This window comes from Haliotis asinina, chromosome 1 (genome assembly GCF_037392515.1).
Source record: "Haliotis asinina isolate JCU_RB_2024 chromosome 1, JCU_Hal_asi_v2, whole genome shotgun sequence".
NCBI lineage: Eukaryota > Metazoa > Mollusca > Gastropoda > Lepetellida > Haliotidae > Haliotis > Haliotis asinina.
The window spans coordinates 83,914,819-83,933,928 of record NC_090280.1 but is presented as its reverse complement, the minus strand read 5'-3'; the positions used below and the strand labels follow the sequence as shown (position 1 = coordinate 83,933,928).

The 19,110-nt window shown below is 40.4% G+C and overlaps 1 protein-coding gene across 2 annotated transcripts in view; it reads right to left on the bottom strand.

Annotated features, from left to right (window-relative positions):
• The window catches only part of LOC137298282 (cartilage matrix protein-like), a 46,120-nt gene extending 27,975 nt beyond the window's left edge, over window positions 1-18,145 (bottom strand). The window contains exon 1 of one of the 2 annotated variants that reach the window (XM_067830470.1): window positions 17,947-18,145. In XM_067830470.1, the coding sequence (XP_067686571.1) occupies window positions 17,947-17,991 (45 nt within the window). In that variant the 5' untranslated portion in view covers window positions 17,992-18,145. The remainder of the gene's footprint in view (window positions 1-17,946) is intronic. The other variant, XM_067830478.1, reaches the window with a different exon arrangement.
• Window positions 18,146-19,110: the final 965 nt, after the last annotated feature.

Below are 19,110 nucleotides of genomic sequence, written 5' to 3'. Positions count from 1 at the left end.
TCAATAAATTCATTCATTGTCATCCCTCTGTTTAGTCATTCATTATCATCCAACATTTTGTTCATTCTCATCAATAACGTCATTCCTTCATCCATCAATTCATTCATCCATTTTTTCATTTTCACAATATCTAAATTTCAAACATTTAACTTTACTCTGGTACTAATTGTCATATAAAAGATAAAGGTGCATATCTAACTGTTACTGGGAAGAGGGACACAGGAATGTTCCCAAACGTCTCTTGTCTACAATGAAACCATTATCAGAAAACACAGTACACAACAACAAGGTGTACACCACTACCTGACGCCACGACAATATACCCTGATGTATTGTTGTCATAAAGCGCTTATGATGAACTTCTTACATAGTTCATCATGAAAGAAAAGAAAGTGCATAACAACAAAGTGTGCACCAGTACCTGACGTCATGACAATGTACTAGTACCTTGATGTATTGTTCTCATAAAGCCCTTATGATGAACTTCTTACATGGTTCATCATGAAAGAAAATGTAGTACGTAACAACAAGGCGGGCACCACTACTTGACGCCATGACAATATACCTTGATGTATTGTTCTCATAAAGCCCTTATGATGAACTTCTTACATGGTTCATCATGAAACAAAATAGAGTACAGAACAGAAGTACATTCAGTAGTATTTGGCCCACAAAGCCTATCGTGTAGTTAACAAATACGATACGAATTACAAGTGATCATAAACATCTGAGTTTCATACCGATCTTATTTTACATATTTCAGATAGAGAGCTGTTAGATGCTGTGCATGTGTTGCGACGAATGGTTAGTGGACCTGTGTAGACTGACTGTATATATAGAGTTCTGTCTGGATTATATTTGTCGCAAACCAAAAATACATGGATTCATGTCCTCATTAAGGTTATATTCACAGATGGGGTTGTTCGCTGTTGTATCTCTATTGCTTCTTAGCTTGTTTATGTTGAAGAAGTTAGCAAACCTATAAATCTGAGGCACACTCTCAGAAGTTATTTTGTTCCTGATTTTAAAAGAAAATTGCCGAAAGTAAATAAATCACAACAAAGGCTGAAAAATCACGGTCACATTTAATGGCATATCTACATCCCAGGGGATACTCCGACGGAGGTCAGAAACAGCATAATAGGAATGTCTTCACACTTTGTACCCTGGTCTTCGACGTGCCAAACGAACGCTTTAATCCCTAGGCTATCCCACGTGCCACATCAATTTGGCGATATTAATGCAGAAAGTAACTTATTCAGGTGAACGTCTCTGGAATAAGCAAGTTATCGATGAACTGTTTCAAATGATGCCACCAGTAATATGGCAACATATTCACATCTCTTCCTGAAAACGTGCTGTCTTAATCTCGAGGTTATGCATACATATGGAAAGGACTTTGGAGGGCTTATAGACGCTCTTTCATCTACTAAAAACTTCATTTTAAAATGGTTAAACCTTAGCCCCTGACATTGAACGTTCTAGATATGTATAAATATACATACCGCTGACAGATAATGAGTGTTTAAACAAACAATTTCAGATAGGTTGCCAATAGAGCTACAAACTTGGTTCATGAAATATTATCAAACTAAGTTTTGACAGGATTGTGCTAAGAATAGCCATATCGAAAAAAAATATATTGCGAACAGCTTCGCCAGCGCTACAGTCTCTTTCCAAAACATTGATAACAACTTCAAAATGTCTAACTCCAGTCTGACCGGACTGAGACGTTTAACTTGTCTCGTTTCCTGTAATTAAGAATTATTCGTTGTTCCTTTTGGATTAGATTTTATTTTATTTATTATAGGTATAAAGTTTTAAACAACTGTTTTTAAACATCAGTCAGGCCAGGCCAGGCCAAGTGCCAGGCTTGTAAAATAAGAAAGTACACCAGTCTGTGGGGAAATCTCGTATTTACGTTTTGGCCAAGTTTTGACGACCTCAAACCAAGCAAGTCTTGTTTAACAGTTTAGACATGTGGTTTTATCTTCTATACACGTTCGGGGAACTATGTGTGCTCTATATTGTGGCGGAGTGCCACCTACCACGGTTTTCAAACTCACCGAGCGTGAAGCTAGCTCCCTTCGTAAAGCCATTCAGAGAGGGGTAAGGGTGAAGTGAAGGCCTTGTGTCTGTCTCAGGCGCTTGTAGTCAAGCAGCAGACCTAACGATGGGGAGACTTGTTATTGTCCAAAGTGACAGTTTAATTGCTAAAAACATTTTTGGGAGCAGTATTAGTTTTATGAGCTACGTTTCTTCCGGAAGAAACATTGGAACAAATGATGGTTCCGCTGCCTCATCCTTTGTTGTATGTCACGGTGACTGATGTGTTCAGACGTACGTTACCTGCACGTTTAACTATGATAAATCACTAGACGTGATGATGAATTATTTTACCTCCCAAGTCGTATCGTACCCTGTGGAACCATTCCCGAAGAGACTTGCTCTCCAGATACGTGATTGTCTTGGAGCACAAGGTACTTGTCATGCCTAAAGTTCGACTGTCATCCTGTTGGAAACGATCATTCCAACATAGACTAACAGCTAGTCTCTGACAAAAGTTCATAATTAAAAATATGTAATGAAATGGGGTCCTGAGGCTTTCTTCATTTTTAGAAGTTAAGCTAGGGAAATCTAGACTTGACACATTTTCTAGACTTGCGTGGGTTTTCTTGGATATATTTGCTTCAGGGTCTGCAGGACAGCCTAATTCCAACACGCGGCTACCGGCCTCTGGAACAACCTGCTCGCTTACATCAAGAATGTTAAATCTTTGGCCACATTTAAATCGTCTCCAGAATTCCACTTTTTCTGTCTCGCCTATTATTACACTTTCTATGTTTTCTTATTCTTTGTCTGTGTATAGTTTTGACTATTTTCTCCTGCATATATTTGTAGCGCCATGAACGGGTATCAGTACCTGGATGTAGCGCTATACAAATACCCACATTGTCACTGTTATAAAGAGTTTGGTCTGTCGTTCAAGTCATTGAACTACATTCTTTTCTCCCCTAGACTTTCCTTAATATAAAAGCTCTATATGACTCGAGTCCCATTTGTGTCACGTTAAATCTGAACCTTCCATCTCAGTGGAAGTCATTTTCAACTTAGCTGTATTTTCTTGAAAATTATAGATTTTCATAAACTAAGCATTAGACTAATTTGTTTACAATGAGTCATACCAATGTGGAGATGACAAAAGTATGAGCTGGTTCTGACTCGCATCTGTTATCTTTTCATGTCATTAGTTCCACAACTGGCACAGTAGGTCGAGTCGTCTATGTCACCATGTCACTATGTCACCAAGTCACCTGTCATCATTATGTGTCTTCGCTTGACCGGACTATACACATTCCCGAGTTCAAAATCGTTTAACATCCAAACTTTGATGGGACGAACGGGTATCCAAGTTCTTTCTTCACGCCGATGACCCGAGTTAGATTTATCACGTGGGAAAAATGTGTGAAGCCCATTTCTGGTATCCCCGCCGTAATATTGCTGGAATATTGCTAAAATTGGGATAAACATAAACTCACTCACACTTTCTACGATTTATTTAAGGGTTTCCTTTGTGACCAGGGTCTAATGTTATGACGAGACTGAAATTCGGTTCAGAGGGGAGATAACCCAAACCAAATGAAATGGAATATTCCTGAAATCTGCACATTCAGCCTTCGTTCAAAGCAATATCTTTACAGTTCAAATATCAATCAGGACATATTCCTTCTGTATGACGTTAATGACATATGAATGAGAATGTTTCTATCCGACCAAAGCCAACTCCCGTGCCGAAACGCCCAACCCCTCAATCTAACGACGATGTACTCAAAAGCGAAGATCGAAAACTGTTGATCTGGTATCAACACCTAGTATGTGACGTGAGATATGTTGATTATATCAACCAACATGAATATTGCATGAACATATGTTTGGAAAAACATTCATTTTCCACTTCAATCAGATCAATGACAGAAAGTTTAAATAGGATGAAAGCCGCCACACGCTGTTTTATACAAGCACACAAACACTTTCTTCAAGTTCTGTGTCAGGTAATGTTCCTATGGACTACGGTGCAACAATATGGCGCTTTGCGGTGTGTACCCTATGTCATTGTACCCATAGTGCTGCTACACAAATGCACATATATCTTATGCATTTCTTGTGACACGTTTAAAATATTAAACGCAATTTTTCTTTCGCAGCTACCGTGGTATTCTTTGTGCTGTGTATTTATGACAGAACGTTCACCTTTCTATACGGTTCGCTAAAGCGCCTCGAGTGACGTTTCATTTTTTTAACAATGATCACAGGCAAAGGTACGCATTGGCCTCAGAGTACTAACGTTTGGTCTCTTGAAAGAAAATATTTTAAAATTAAAGTCTGTTTTGATATACAATACGCTTTTATCAAAACTGCCCGTTATGGGGAAAAAATCTTGACCTATCCAAGTAGTGTATACTTGCCTGAGGTTTGCATTCGAATATATTTGTCATTAAAGCGTCTGAATGAGAAACACTTATTCAGATCAATCTGACCATTTACAAATGGGAGATTATTATTATTATGACGACGACGACGACGACGACGACGACGACGACGATGATGGGAAGCTGCCTGAGATTCCAAGACTTAACAGTACGGCACCACCATCCCCACCGGGTACCCATTCACGATCGGGTGAACAGTGGCATGTTAAACAGCGGCGTCAACTCCTCTACGATATTTTGCAAATTCAACCCCCTCTTTAAATAACGTTTATTATACAGACAGCTCGCCAGTAGAATATATATACAAACAGGCATTATGGCGACAGATTAGGGTCCGATCGTCATTCCACGTAAAAAGCAGCTAAACATAGGTAAAGATACGATAGTAATCATAGGGTTCTTTGTCGGGGTATGTCTCTGTGCAGAGATACCTGCTTGTTAAAAGTAGCACGAAATCACACGCTTCACCGGACTGAATATCTGGATATATGTTACTTTATGACTGTGTAAGATCTGAAACATTTCCCACACACGTCAAAGATCCGTCCATGCATTCACAGTATGACTAATCCCCGGGTTTCAAAGCAGATTTCCTCAGTACACTTATCAAACACCCATCGACATCAAGTACTTTTGTCAGATGTAGGTCGTGACAACTGCAACGTTTATGATGCTAGGTTTTTAAGGGGCTCTACTTGCTGTGCTTCAGTCTGCGCTATTTTGAGATGAAGATGCAATTTAAGACTCCTGTTTGGTGATATAACTGTCTTTAATACCCTGTTTTATCAATATCACGGCTGTAAACATTAGCGCTTATATGTACAGGGTATGACTTTGTTTCTAGTCAATTTGGTTTTATTCGGATTGGAAAACCGGAAAACTGTTGTTAACTTTTACGATATATGAATTAATCTTGTTCCATCCCTGATAATAAAATAAAACAACTGCACGTGGCGAAATCCACTAGTCTCTTAATACGGTGGTAATACGTAGCCCCATTTAACATTAAGAGGAACTTCCGTGTGGTGTGACATTCATATTTCTGTACACGAGATGAATCTATACTTGCTTCGTTTGAAAGCTATGGCTGGTGGGAAGGAAATAATATATTTAAGGAGTTGTGAGACAGACCAACATTCTAAGTCTGGAATGTACCTCAGAGAAAACTGGAACAGAGAAATATCAGAGAGACTTAAAATACTGTTTCTTAGTCTAAAGAGTTGAAAGTATGTTCAGACGGTGATTATAGAATGGTTTAACCAGATGGACTTTCTATAGCTCCAACCCTTCCACAAAGCATTCGATGTCTGAGGTTCTTTTTAGGTTGGTAGCATATTTAACGCAATGTTAATTCCATCTACATGGCGGTGGTCTGTAAATAAATGAATTTGGACCAGGCAATACAGTGATCAACGGCATGAGCATCGTCATACGTAATTGGGACCGACGTATGAGACACAGCAGAGTCAAAATTGGATTTGTACAAGTCTCCTAGGTAATCTGTAATAGTTTAAATGGCTTTTAAGAACTTTCAAGGAACAGGACTAGAAAAGCAAATTGTCTCTTTGACACATTGGCGTCTTCAGATGTACTTTCCGCTTACATCTTGAAAGGCTAGAGTGAGTGAGAAGGTTAGTGTGTATGGTTTTACGTCGCTTTTAGCAATATTCCAGTAATATAACGACGGGGTACACAAGAAACGGACTTTACACACTGCATCCATGTGGGGAATCAAACCCGTGCCTTCGGTATGACGAGCAAACACTTTAACCAAACGGCTACTTACTTATTATACATGTGTGTGTTCCCTCGACTTCAATAGAAATAAAACGTGAGTATTCGAAAAACATTCCTGATCTTAACTTGAAAATGCTCTTAATGTTGTAAATTTTATGACGGTTTTGAAAACAGTTTCAGCCGACAATGAACTTGGAGACTGTCAGACTGGTATCGGTTGTTTAAAAACAGACCCGTGAAGAACCAGTTAGAATTTGTTTTCAGCAAACCCATGTTGTGGCAAGAGGCAACTAGCGGGACCGGGCGGGCAGGCTCGCTGAAATATTTGACATATATCGTATCCCAGTTGCGTAGATTCGTGCTCATGTTGTCGATCACTTGACTGACTGGTCAAAACTCAACTGTAGGTGAAATATTGCTGAGAGCGGCATAAAACAGCAAGATGTTTATGAACCTCATTACCTTTGACAGATTCAAAGACTCATCTGTTCACACTCTCTGCAATGTGTCAGAAACGACCTTAAAGTGGGTGGTTTCAATTATGGTGACTATATTGGTTATATTTTGTTAAAAAATCCCGATCAGTAAACAAACAAAACCTGCTTATGTAAATACCTCTGCATGTAATAAATAGATAACGCTGTTTTTTATTTGTCTGTGTTGCCATAGCCGATCTCAGTAATAAGGTGTCTCTTATAATTAAGTGATTCACAAGGCACTTATAATATCTCCAGTGTGATCTGTAAATGATATCACCATTACAAAGTGCATGTCAATGTAATAAGCAAACAGTCGAAACCCTTTGAAGCGGAGAGGGTACAAATCTACAAAGAATGAACTTCCGGCAGGCAATGTGACCTGACCTACTGAGACAGGCGCAAGGAGAACAGGGTCGTTATGTGCACTGAATTTAAAAAATGTTATCCATTGTAAAGTTCAAACTTGTTTTGATGATTCAGGGGCGCCTACTGAAACAGTTTTTATTATGCACTTGAGCGGACAAGTGTCACATGGCCTGTACCGTGGGAAACAGGTTGGCTAGTTGGTTGTTGTTTAACGCTGCACGCAGCAATATTCTAGACAATCTAGTGACCAACAGCATGAGCACCAATCTGTGTAAGAGTGAGTGAGTAGGTTTAGTGGTACGCCGCACTCAGCAATACTCCAGCCAAATGGCGGTAGTCTGTAAACAATCGAGTCTGGACCAGACAATCTAGTGATCAACAGCATGAGCATCAATCTGTGTAAGTGTGAGTGACTGAATGTTACATTGCACTCAGCAATATTCCAGCTAAATAGCAGCGGTCTGCAAATAATAAAGTGACAATCCAGTGACCTACAACATGAACATCGATCTACTTTATTGGGATACGATAATATACATCGACCATGTTCATCATATCATTCGCCTCTTATGACAAGCACGGATGCTGAAGATCAGTTACAACCTGGATCTTCACCAGCGTGAAATTACACTTTTCGACGTCCATCATCACTCATCTTCCTTTTGTTAGTTATTTTCACCAAATATGAAATTCCCGATATAAACAGATCAACCGATAAGGAAGAGAGATCAGAGAAAGGGAAATCCTGACTGAATCTGGCGCTGACAATCACAGGAAACGGCACTTGGCATCGCATAGATTCATTGCTCACATTCATCATGCGCTGAGTTCGTTCTGCTCGGTGCTTGACGGTGTGATTTAAGCACTTGATCTCATAACACGAAGTAAATAATCACAACCAGTCTACATTTCACGAACCAAAACGACATGAGTGGCTATCTCGAGAACTGCACTCACTCAATCCTTATTGGAGATATTATTTTCAGAGTTTAATGCTAAATCTCGGCAACACCTGACGTGTTTGTATCTGTGCGTCTTCACGCATCAATTCTCTATAGATACGGGTTACACTTACGAGGTACATGTGTGATATCTATAGTCGGTGGATCTGGTCGGCGAAACGTCGAAACAGACGGTTGTAACTAGATACAAATGTTGAGGCTCTAGAGCTCCCACCGCCCGAGTTGGTAATTCTGCTTAGAAAGTCCCTTTATGTATTAATTATTTTAAGTACGATATAATTCCCAAGGGACAAGTGGAGAGCATACTTGACATAGCTGGACGTTCGGAGTTGAAATATAAGCTTTTATGACGTTTCGCTTCCTCTGTGTTGATACCCTCCAGTGAGCCAGATTCTCATATTCTCGTAAACAAAGGCGTGCTCACACCTAGTCCACGGGACAAAACAGGGCAAGCACCGTGTCGGATCGTGAATGAAAAAGAACTAAGAAACTGATATTATATGTATAACCCGACTGCATCTCCCTGAAGATTCGGGTTGGAAAAGGGTATGTCAAATAGGTACCTCGATAAGTATGGTGCTGATCACTTGATTTTCTGGTTTAAGACTCGATTGCTTACAGACCGCTGTCATATTGCTGGGCACACGGTTAAACAACAAAATTGTTTACTTGTATTCTTGACTTTCAAAACCTCTTGCATACACTTAACGAACAAGGTGTCCCTGAGATCGGCTTATCTGAACATATATTAAGATAGATTTGCGACACACCCATGGACTTTCCATAACAGTCTTGGACCAAGGCTATACGATAGGAGTCCCTGAGGGACTTCCTTGTAAGCGAAGGTAGCGTTCGGAATATGTTGATATGTTACACTGCGGGTGACACGATACTGCTTAGCAGTGTCTGATTGTGGCTAATAATGAACAAAATAAGAAACATTTTACGTGGTATTAGTCTGTATATATCCGTGTGTCTGTCTATTTACTATCTATCTATCTATCGATCTATCTATCTGTCTGTCTGTCATCACTTCGTCACCTCGGAACCTTATATATCGCCGATAATCTTTTTTTCTGTCATATTATTTTTCTCTGTATTTCTCTGTATATTTTTAACCCGGTTTCTATGTGTGATTGGTCTCACTTCGCTTATCTCTTCATTTACATACTACTCCTGTATTCGCTTATTTCCCCGCTCTATCGACTATCTTTCAGCTATCTCTCTATCACTCGTTGTTATCAGAACAATCTAATCATATTTTCTTTTCTTTTTCGCCCTATTTTTTCTTTATCTTACCTCGGCCTCAGGATGTACATGTACATCTCCAGTGGTTCCTCAATCTTTTTATCTATCCTTTTTTATCATACATATATTTTCTCTCCCCTATATTTGGCCCTCTCCATCACGATGTGTTGGGTATCTCTCTCTCTTCCTCTCTCTCCCTCTTTCTGTCCCCCTCTCTGCTCCCCCTCTGTCTCTCTGTACCCTCTCTCTCTCCCGCTCTTTCCCTCCTTCACCCGCTCTGTCTCTCTCTCTCTTTGCTATCACCTTTCTCCCTCTTTTCGCCTCTCATTACACAAGACGACAGCTATTATTTTCAAATCACCGAAACCACACGAGCCGAAGGAGTCCCGTGTAGATGCTGCAAGCATTGTAACCAACTGCATCTCATCTCTACAACATCCAAGGCTTCCTTCTCCTTTACCAATCTCCATCCTCTGTTGCCGGTGTTATGACAAACCCGACAGGGGGCTGTGTAACACATCCACTCTTCCACTCACCTCCATCACAGCGTTCTGCCATTGCCATCAGCAGTTATATAACGAGCTACACACTCTCTCTCCATCACAAACTAATTCTAGGGCCCGTTTCTCCCCAGCCTCCTCTCCACACGCTGAGGGAGCATACCGAGCATTTTCAACTGCCCTACTGAAACACACCTGTCTCCAGGTGAGATCTTCACCTCCCATCTCAACGGTGTAATAACAACACAATTCCAAGTCACACGTGTGTGAACTTACACCCGAGATGGGAGTCTTGTACTTCCTGATTTGTGAGATTTCTCAAACAGATTCCGTAAAACCTGGCCGCGAGCCATCAAGCATTCGTAGCGCCGCGACTTCCGTGAGCCTCTGGTAAACTATAGAGTTACGACAAGTCGTAAAGTTACGAACGCTTTGTGGCTCGGGACCTAGGGTCGTAAAGAGATAGCCATTATGACTTTGTGGTGTGTTATGAGTCAGGAACGTTGTTTTTTATATTTCAGAAATAGGTGAAGAGATAAACAGTCACCATTTCCTTAGATTCGTAAATCATTTAGCGATTTATCACCTTAGCGAAGGTCGCGCGCACAACCGTTATCGTTTAAAAGTAATAACCCGTAACTAACTGGTTGTTGTTTGCTGCTCAAAAGTATTTCTCACACGCTGGGAAATGCGAGATAAACGCAAATGACCGTTTCTATTTTAACTTGGGCCTGTCGTATACTTGAGGTCGGCTTCTTTTGCGGAAAACACTGCAATAAAAGCTCAAAATGCAACTATGAAACTTTGTTAATCCAAAATTGATTTTTAGGTTTGAATAGAAGTGGTGATATGCAGGTGAGTGAGTGAAAGAGTGAATGTGTTTTACTCCGCTTTTAGCGCAATTTCATTAGGACACCAAACATAGGCTTCCCACGGTGTACTTGACATCTAAGTGAGTGAGTGAGTGAGATTAGGTTTCTTTAGGAATGAGCTTCACGCTGATATTTAAGACTTCATCTGAACGTCAAGTGGCACTGTGGATAAGTGGTCTCTTTATACAGCCAAGCTGCACAGAACCAGAGCTTACTTTGCTTCGAGTTCTACGTCCATGGGTATAAAGACTACATAAATGAGCAAACATATGTTTTTTTACGACGTTTCCACAAACATTCCGTTTTACAGGACATTGTCTGTTGCGCATAAGTATTGCTCACGCATTGGGAAATACGGAATAGACGCAATTCAACAATTATAACTGAATTTGGGTCTGCGGTAAAACGTTCCGATGGTTACACCGTTGTCTACAGCTATATATGGCTGCAACATTGCCGATGCGTTGTATGATATGAATTCACTCGCAAATATTCCAGTAATGTCATAGTGACACCGGTTTCGGAGCTAAATGTTAACCTACTGTGGAAGCTGTCTAAACCGTGACTCATTGGGACTGAAGAATTAATCCGGTTTAGACAACGTGCCGGATTGCAGAGCTGACGATAAATGTACAACCCTCAGACTGGACTGAGACTTTATGTTAGTGTTGACACTTGTCGGATTTGACAGATGCCGGTTTTGCGAGCATCCACTGTATTTGAGAATCCAAACCAGGCCTTCGATATGACAAGCGAACCCTTCAACCACAAGGCTAACCAACCGTCCCATACTTACGAACAAACAGAAAGTTTTTAACCATGAAACACCTCGATCGGAAGGTCAGAGGTTCACCATTTGTTGGCATTATTTCGCACGTTTCTACCAACTTACGTAGATTATTTGCCAAGTTCTGTGTGAAAACGTTCAAAGTTCAGAGCAATTTGTCCTGTCAGTCGTCCAAACATTACTCCCGTAACGGTGGTGACATCGATGACAACATCTGCACCACTTAACACCACCATCAAAGGCCAGCACTCGACAACACGCCGTTACTCCCTCTGTACTTCGCCGTCAGGAAATAATTAACACCTCCATACACTACTCGCCTGGTCGCTTAAACAGTACAGCTCTACAGCAACAATTAATGTCGCAGGTTTCATAGAATGGTGATAGTGACCATGGCAGGACACCCCAACTCTGTTCCATCGTCTCAATGTTATTTTCCCTCCCTCCAGGCCCCGACCTTCTGTAATACAAACGCTCAAAATGCAGTGTGCTCCTCCAGGACCACATACAGTGGAAGCTGTCTCGTTGGGACTGAAGAAATAGTACGGTTAAGACAGCGTGCTGGATTGTACAACTGATGCTAAGTGTACAAGTCAGCGGTAGGACTGAGACTTTATACTGGTGTTGACAACTTGCCGAATTGGACAGATGCCGGTTTAGACAGCTTCCACTCTACTCTGAATACTGAATGTAAGAGGTGTTTTTCTTGTCAAGAGCCTTTGATAAGACTTTCAGGGACTGGAATCACACGCTACATAAATATAAATTATTAATATTATTATGTTTTACAGGTTAAAAATAGAATGCAGCAGAAAATGGTTCGGGTGATCCTCCACATTCAGGCGGGTAAGGTTCATCATAAGCTCAGGACCCGTTTCAGAAAGCCATCGCAGCTTTACGACTGTCGTAAGTCTGTGTTACAGTATAGGAGGTACGACAATCGTAGCGCTACGGTAGCGTTGTGAAACGGGACCCTTCGCCGCCTCTAAACGCAGTCCAGGCAGTTAGACTTCTACCAGGAAGCGCTGCCTAGTCTAAACTACCATGAACGTTCCGGAGAATATTAATAATATCATTATCCCAGGAGGCCTGCTTATCGATGTATATGGTTCCTACGTTCTGAGAAAAATATGCTTTTTCAGAGACTAAGTGTTAATCCTGCCACTGAGGGTCAAGCCAAGTTCTTTTCATCTTTGAGAGAATGTTCAGTTACACAGCAGGGAAAATGTCCATTAGTGTTTATGAGATAGGTCATGAGTACTGTATCTGTGGACCAGCTACTCCTGTATACTCGACATACAGGTGGTAGAGTCCTGTTTCACGAGTAGGCTGACATACTTGGTGAAAGATCGTCGATGTATTCTATCTAGATTGTTGGAGCGAGTTCTTTCAGCTCAATCCAGGCTCTGTGATGAAAGCTGTTTCGAATACCTTCAAAGTTGTCAGAATGCTTCTGGGCGAGAAAACATCAAGGTGAAGGTCAACGTCTGATGTGGACGGGTTTTTGGATACACCGATTTTCACATCATGATAATGTGCATATAAAATCAGGGGGTATATATGCAATTAAAGTATACATAACGTGTTGCATGGCCCGTGTTTGGAAAATTACCCCTTGTTGTCTGATTAGATATCAAGGTAAATGTTAAATAAATTCCAGTCTGATATCCGTTGATTGACGTCATATTTGGAGAGACGTAAAGTACGGTCAACTTTTTGGGTCTCCATGTCCATGACCCAATCTATTTTCCCCGAGTCCTATCAGTATTTATTATACAAAAGCCCTATGTGAGCGAAGTCTAGATTCTAGTCCTCAGCTTCTCAATTCGGGAGCTTATTTCTGTTTTAAATGGAGTTTTTTGGTTCCCTAGAATTCTATATTTCGGTCACTAACCGTCGGTCTGACGTCAACCCACTAACACCTCAGTCTTGTATTATAAACTCACTAAAGTCATTCGAATCACGTCGTATGGTGAGTGAAACTAGAGAGTGAATGAGTGCATGAGTATGACTTTACGCCACTTTTAGCAGTATTCCAAGGACACATTGTACCCACGTGGGGAATCGAACTCGTTTATTCGGCGAGACGAGCGACAGCTTTAACCACTAGGCTAACCCACAGGTCCAATAATACTAACTGACCAGCATTATGTTGCTGTTCCGGGTATTATTTTAAGCATGCAGTCAGTGACGTTGTACGCGTTGCTTCATCGTCAACAAGTACATGCCCAAACAGAAACATGTAAGAACTTCCTGGTCACAACGCTTTTCTGATGTGGTATTTCAATAGAAACACTAAAAGAGCTTCCCGAACGACGCACGTACACCCTCAATCATCACCAGAACAGATTCCAGAAGGTTTCATCCTACAAGAATGAAAGATATATTTGCTTTAATATTTTACAAACGGAAACTGACAGCTCATGCATGAATTTAACCCTGGTTTCCCCATACTGGTGATGAGAAATGAATCGGACGTTTCATGCGATGTCGGTCTAAACGGAAATGTTACGATTGATGTTTTTGAAGTTTTAAATTTAAGAAAAACCCAACTTTTTTCGCATTTGTCGGTGAGATAGTATCCAAGCAATCCAATCTGGTGCTCTAAATCTCACGACACTTCACTTTGAAGAGAAGAAAAGAAAATTTGAGGTTATTGCTGTGAGATAATCAGGGAACTGATAAACACACTGTGTAGATAAAGGCATTATAAAAACATGTAATGTTCCTCTACCAAAGTAAATTCCAGTTTCAACGATTGTCTGGCCACGTCTATCAAAGCACGGGGACTAGAGGAAAATCTGTAACTGAAAAATTTAAAACCCGGTCTGCTGGTAGAACGCCCTTGTTCAGAGATGGAACTTAACTATCTAAAGTTACAGACAGTAAGCGATATCCTTAGCTATAACTTCAAGTAATTTAACATTTTTTGACCACTAAAGGACTTGGGTAAGTGTTTAAATGTGGTGTGTTGAAGCACAAAATGAGAACATCTAGTTTTAACATCGGCGTGTTTTGCTGTTTTGTGACTAACTCCGGATGGACGTGGACGTTGTATTTTTTTTATTTCACCACCATCTATCTTGTCTGTTTCTAATTTCATGTTCTGTCAAGACACGTTTTTGTCTGACTTCAGAGAGCTCCACCATCTGTAGGCGGAGTACAGGCAGTAAACTGAGCGGTACTGACAGACACGTGCATGCATGTACGTGTCGGTTTTTGCGTACGTGTCAATTTGTTCAAATTCGCAAAAGTAAGATACCACACGGTTTTCCTCCTACACGTTCCAACTTTATCTTCGGGGAGAAATTCAACTTGTTTCCACTGTATCTTTGGGTGAAATTTGACGTTTCAACTTTATCTTCGGGGAGATATCCTTTATGTTTCAACTTTATCTTCAGAGTGAAAGCCTACATTTTCCAACTTTGTCTGCAGGTAGAAAGCCTACATTTTCCAACTTTATCTTCATGGGGAACGTCCTACATGTTTCAACTATGTCTTCGGGGAGAAATCCTACTTGCTGAAACTTTATCTTCAGGGTGAAATCCTATATTTTCCAACATTATCTTCAGGTGGAAATATTTCATGTTTCAGCTTCATCTTCGGGGAGAAATCCCACATCCTTCAACTTTCGTTTCAGGTGTAAATCCTACATATCACAGCTTTATCTGCATTGAGAAGTTGCTTTCATTACGTGCAGATTACAGCATATCCGATGCTTACTTCATGTGCTTATTAAATATTGGATGTGATACACGCCTTTCATATCTCACGGTCATGTGTATTTCAATCCACCCTTGCTGTATATATCTTCTTCTATATTTCATGGTGGTGTGTATTTTACACCATGTTTGATAAGACTCGTCTATTTCACCCATGATAATGTGTGAATTATACTTGCTTATTTCATGGTGATGTGAGATTTATACTCGCTTAATGCATGGTGATTTGACATTTATACTATACGTGATTCATACTATCATATCACATTATTTCATGGTGATGTGTATTTTAAACCATACTTGATGTGTATATATTGTTCATTTCATGGAGATGTGTATATATGTTTTTGTATCTTTTTGATGTACATATCATATTGTGTTTTATCACAGTGGTACATTTGGTGCATGTTTGGTACACTCGTCTTATTTCATGTAGATATGTGTATACCATTCTAAAACGTGTCATGCGTGTTGTTGTTTTTATACCCTTCTTGATGTACATGTATACACCATTTTGTATATTCCATGATGGTGCATATTCGTATCATACTTGAATGTATAATACGTAGTCATACTGTATATTCGTAATTATTCCCCACCATACTATACTATAATAAACGATAGCTGTTTTCAAAAAGATTGAACAGTCTGAGTAATGTTTGAGATTGGAACACACGTAATGTAAATATCAATTTTAAACTGAAGCATTAACAGCTGGCCCGGATGGACATTTCCTGTCCAGTTTGATCATAGGATATGATCATATATATCATATTATACATCTCACACTGTAGTGCACTGTGGTGTAGTGTACTATGTTCTATGCCGTGATGTGCTGTTCTATGCTGTGCTGTGCTATACTGTATAATATTATACACTAGACGCCATAATTGATAGATATACTACTTGTACAACTTATCACACGTCTTCCTTGTTACAGGGGGGAGGGGAGGGTGGGGGGGGGGGGGGAGTGATAGGGTAGTTAAGTGGTTAATGTTTCCGCTTGTCAAGCCTAAGTCCAAAGTTCTATTCCCCACATATAATGTACCATGTGTAAACTTCATCTCCGCCGTGTTCCACGTTGTGGTATTACTGGAATAACGCTAAAAAGCGGCATAAAACTTAACTCACTCACCCCTTTTTGCTTTATGAATGCATATCAAGAATATTCTTAGGAGTACCAATTACATGTTGATATTTACCTGTGTTTTTCATGAGGATATATATATGTATGTATCATCCCACACCTGATGTATATATCAGCGTGTGTGTTTCAAGCTTGGAGTGACAGGCTCGTGCGTATTACATTAACTGAAAGAGACGTTTGGCCTCTGTGCAAGAACTGATTCATCAATGCTTGTTCCAAGACAACTCAATACCCCTGTAGGTGGGTATATTTCACCGACCAGGTGATAAATCGTTACATCTGATGAGGCGACACGTCAACAAACACCTAGGTGATGAGGAGAGCACTCAAACTATGGTTTTGTTCAGCCGCATATTGCCATCACGGAGATAACGGAGTGAAATATTTTGACAAGGAACAGAAGGGCGAGAAGAGGGGGCTCATCACAATGATATTCATCATAAATAATGGAATAGGGAGCAGGAGAGCTTATCAAATATTAACCCGAAAGTTGATAGATGTAGAATCCCCGCGGAAATTACTGACGATTGTTGTTTAAGTGCAGGGCGAGTCCGGTCAGCGACTCCATCTGCCGTCATCAAGGGGCAGATATTATCTCTAACGTAAGCCCTCGGAGTTTTCAACTCAATCAATTTCTGTTACTCCGTGTAAAGTTCGTATGCGTAAAAAGAAGAGATTTTTTCCATCGTCAACGATTTGCAAAGGTGACAGTTGTTAAGTAGCTCGTTAATGTTGCTCGATCAAAATGAGGTTTAACAAGGATTGCTCTCTTAAACTTTAAAGTGTTTTAAAGTAGTACTGGTTAAATATGTTTTAATATATTGCTGACACGATCTAAATGGAAACTAAAAGTGAGTTCCCTGCGTTTTAGATGACGTACTCTCATTTTAGGTTAGTTCGTTGAGGTATGGTTCCTTTCTCGTCTTTCTTTAGTCGTGGTGCGGATGTGACGAACATTGGATAACTCGAAGTATTTTGTGAATGCCTATTCCACTTCGACAGAGCGCTGTTTGACTGTATAATTTCTTTTCTGTTTTACCAAACACATTTCGGTTATATGCACATGGATTGTGAAGAAAAACATAAGTTATGGAAGCTTGAAATGTAAATATTAAAGCATAACTCGAAGTATTGATGAAGGTCCCTGCAACAGATCGGTGTTTCAATGCAGATCATTAATCGTTACTATCCTGTTATCTTGTGCTTAGTTCGTATCAGCCATATTTCCAATATCTATACATAGACTTCGAGGATACATATATTTGACATGTACATTTGAAAATAATGGATAACTCGAAGAACGTATGAAGATTAGTTCAACTTCGACAGAAGGATGTTTGACTGTATATTATTATTTTCATGTTTTTCTCTTGCTTATTTCGTTTTAGTCACATTTGAAATACATACAGATTTATTTGACATGCAAATCCGAAAACATCGGATAACCCGAAGTATGAAAGTAGGTCCCTTCAACTTCGACAGAAGGGGACGTGTTTGTCGGCATATTATTTCTTCTCCGTTTTCTAATGCATATATCGTATCAGCCATAATTCTAATGAACACAGATGGATTTCCAGGATACAGATATTAATGTTTGAAAGGTAAAAGTGTTAATTAAGTCCAAAGGAACACTTACCGTCAGCGCAACACACAACACTATACACGTAGCTATCCTGATCATGTTGAAGTTATCCGAGATATCACACGGGAAACCACAGCTCTGGTAATCCTGTCGCAAGGTATCCGAAGATTTGGCGACCAGTATCAGACGCGAGCGAGGTCTAGCTCAATCCAACTCACTGACTACACTTTGTAGCGTACACGGGGAGACTGTCTTCTCCCGGCGGACTTGGGTGGGCGTGGCTAAAAGTTTACGCGTCGCTGATTGGCTGTTGGCCTTCCTTAATATGGAACATACAATATTCGCTTTTCGTTCATTCATCATTCGGTGAACAATCTATTTATATCTGCCTAATGCGAGGCAGAGTTGCAAGCGGGCATTCGTCCAGACCTATGAGGGACTGGCTACAATAGAATCATTCACGGACCGCATAATGCATTGAAACGTGGTCAGAGCTATTCACGAATCTGTGAGATACTCTCTCATAATTGAAATGTGCAATATATGGCATAACAGAGAGAGGCTTGAACAAGCTACACGTTGTTCAAGTGGAATACCCACCACGTCAGGGCTTACACGGATCAATGGTATCAATTTATGACTACATATACATATGAAATTAATCCACGCTAGGAATTGTACCGGTAAAAGCAAAACGATATAGTGCGTGGTTGTTCTATGGGAAACTCGACTCCTTCGTGTGCTGGGCCTATGTGTGAATGGATAAGGCAACTGCGAGGGTCGTGTGTGTTAATAAACGGAGCTAACGCGGTGATTACTTCCCTCTGGCCGAGACGATGAGGTTATTGTTGCACTTGACTTTCAAGAATAATAAAGCTTATCTTTAGGCGTGAATCTATCCTGGTGATGTGGTTAGCACACTGGGAATTACGGTTGCGTGATAACTAGCAGCTAGTTGTTCGACAGACGCTAGGTGCATTCATGTGTGAGGCGGACACATACACACACTTACACTCACATATATCGCACGCTCCGCATCACTAGACACACGCATACCGATATCACGTCTTCTACATCAATAGACACGTGCATACCAATATGTCATCCTCCAAATCACTAGACACACACATACCGATATCACACCCTACACATCACTAAACACACACACACACACACACACACACACACCGATACCACCCCTCCACATCACGAGATACA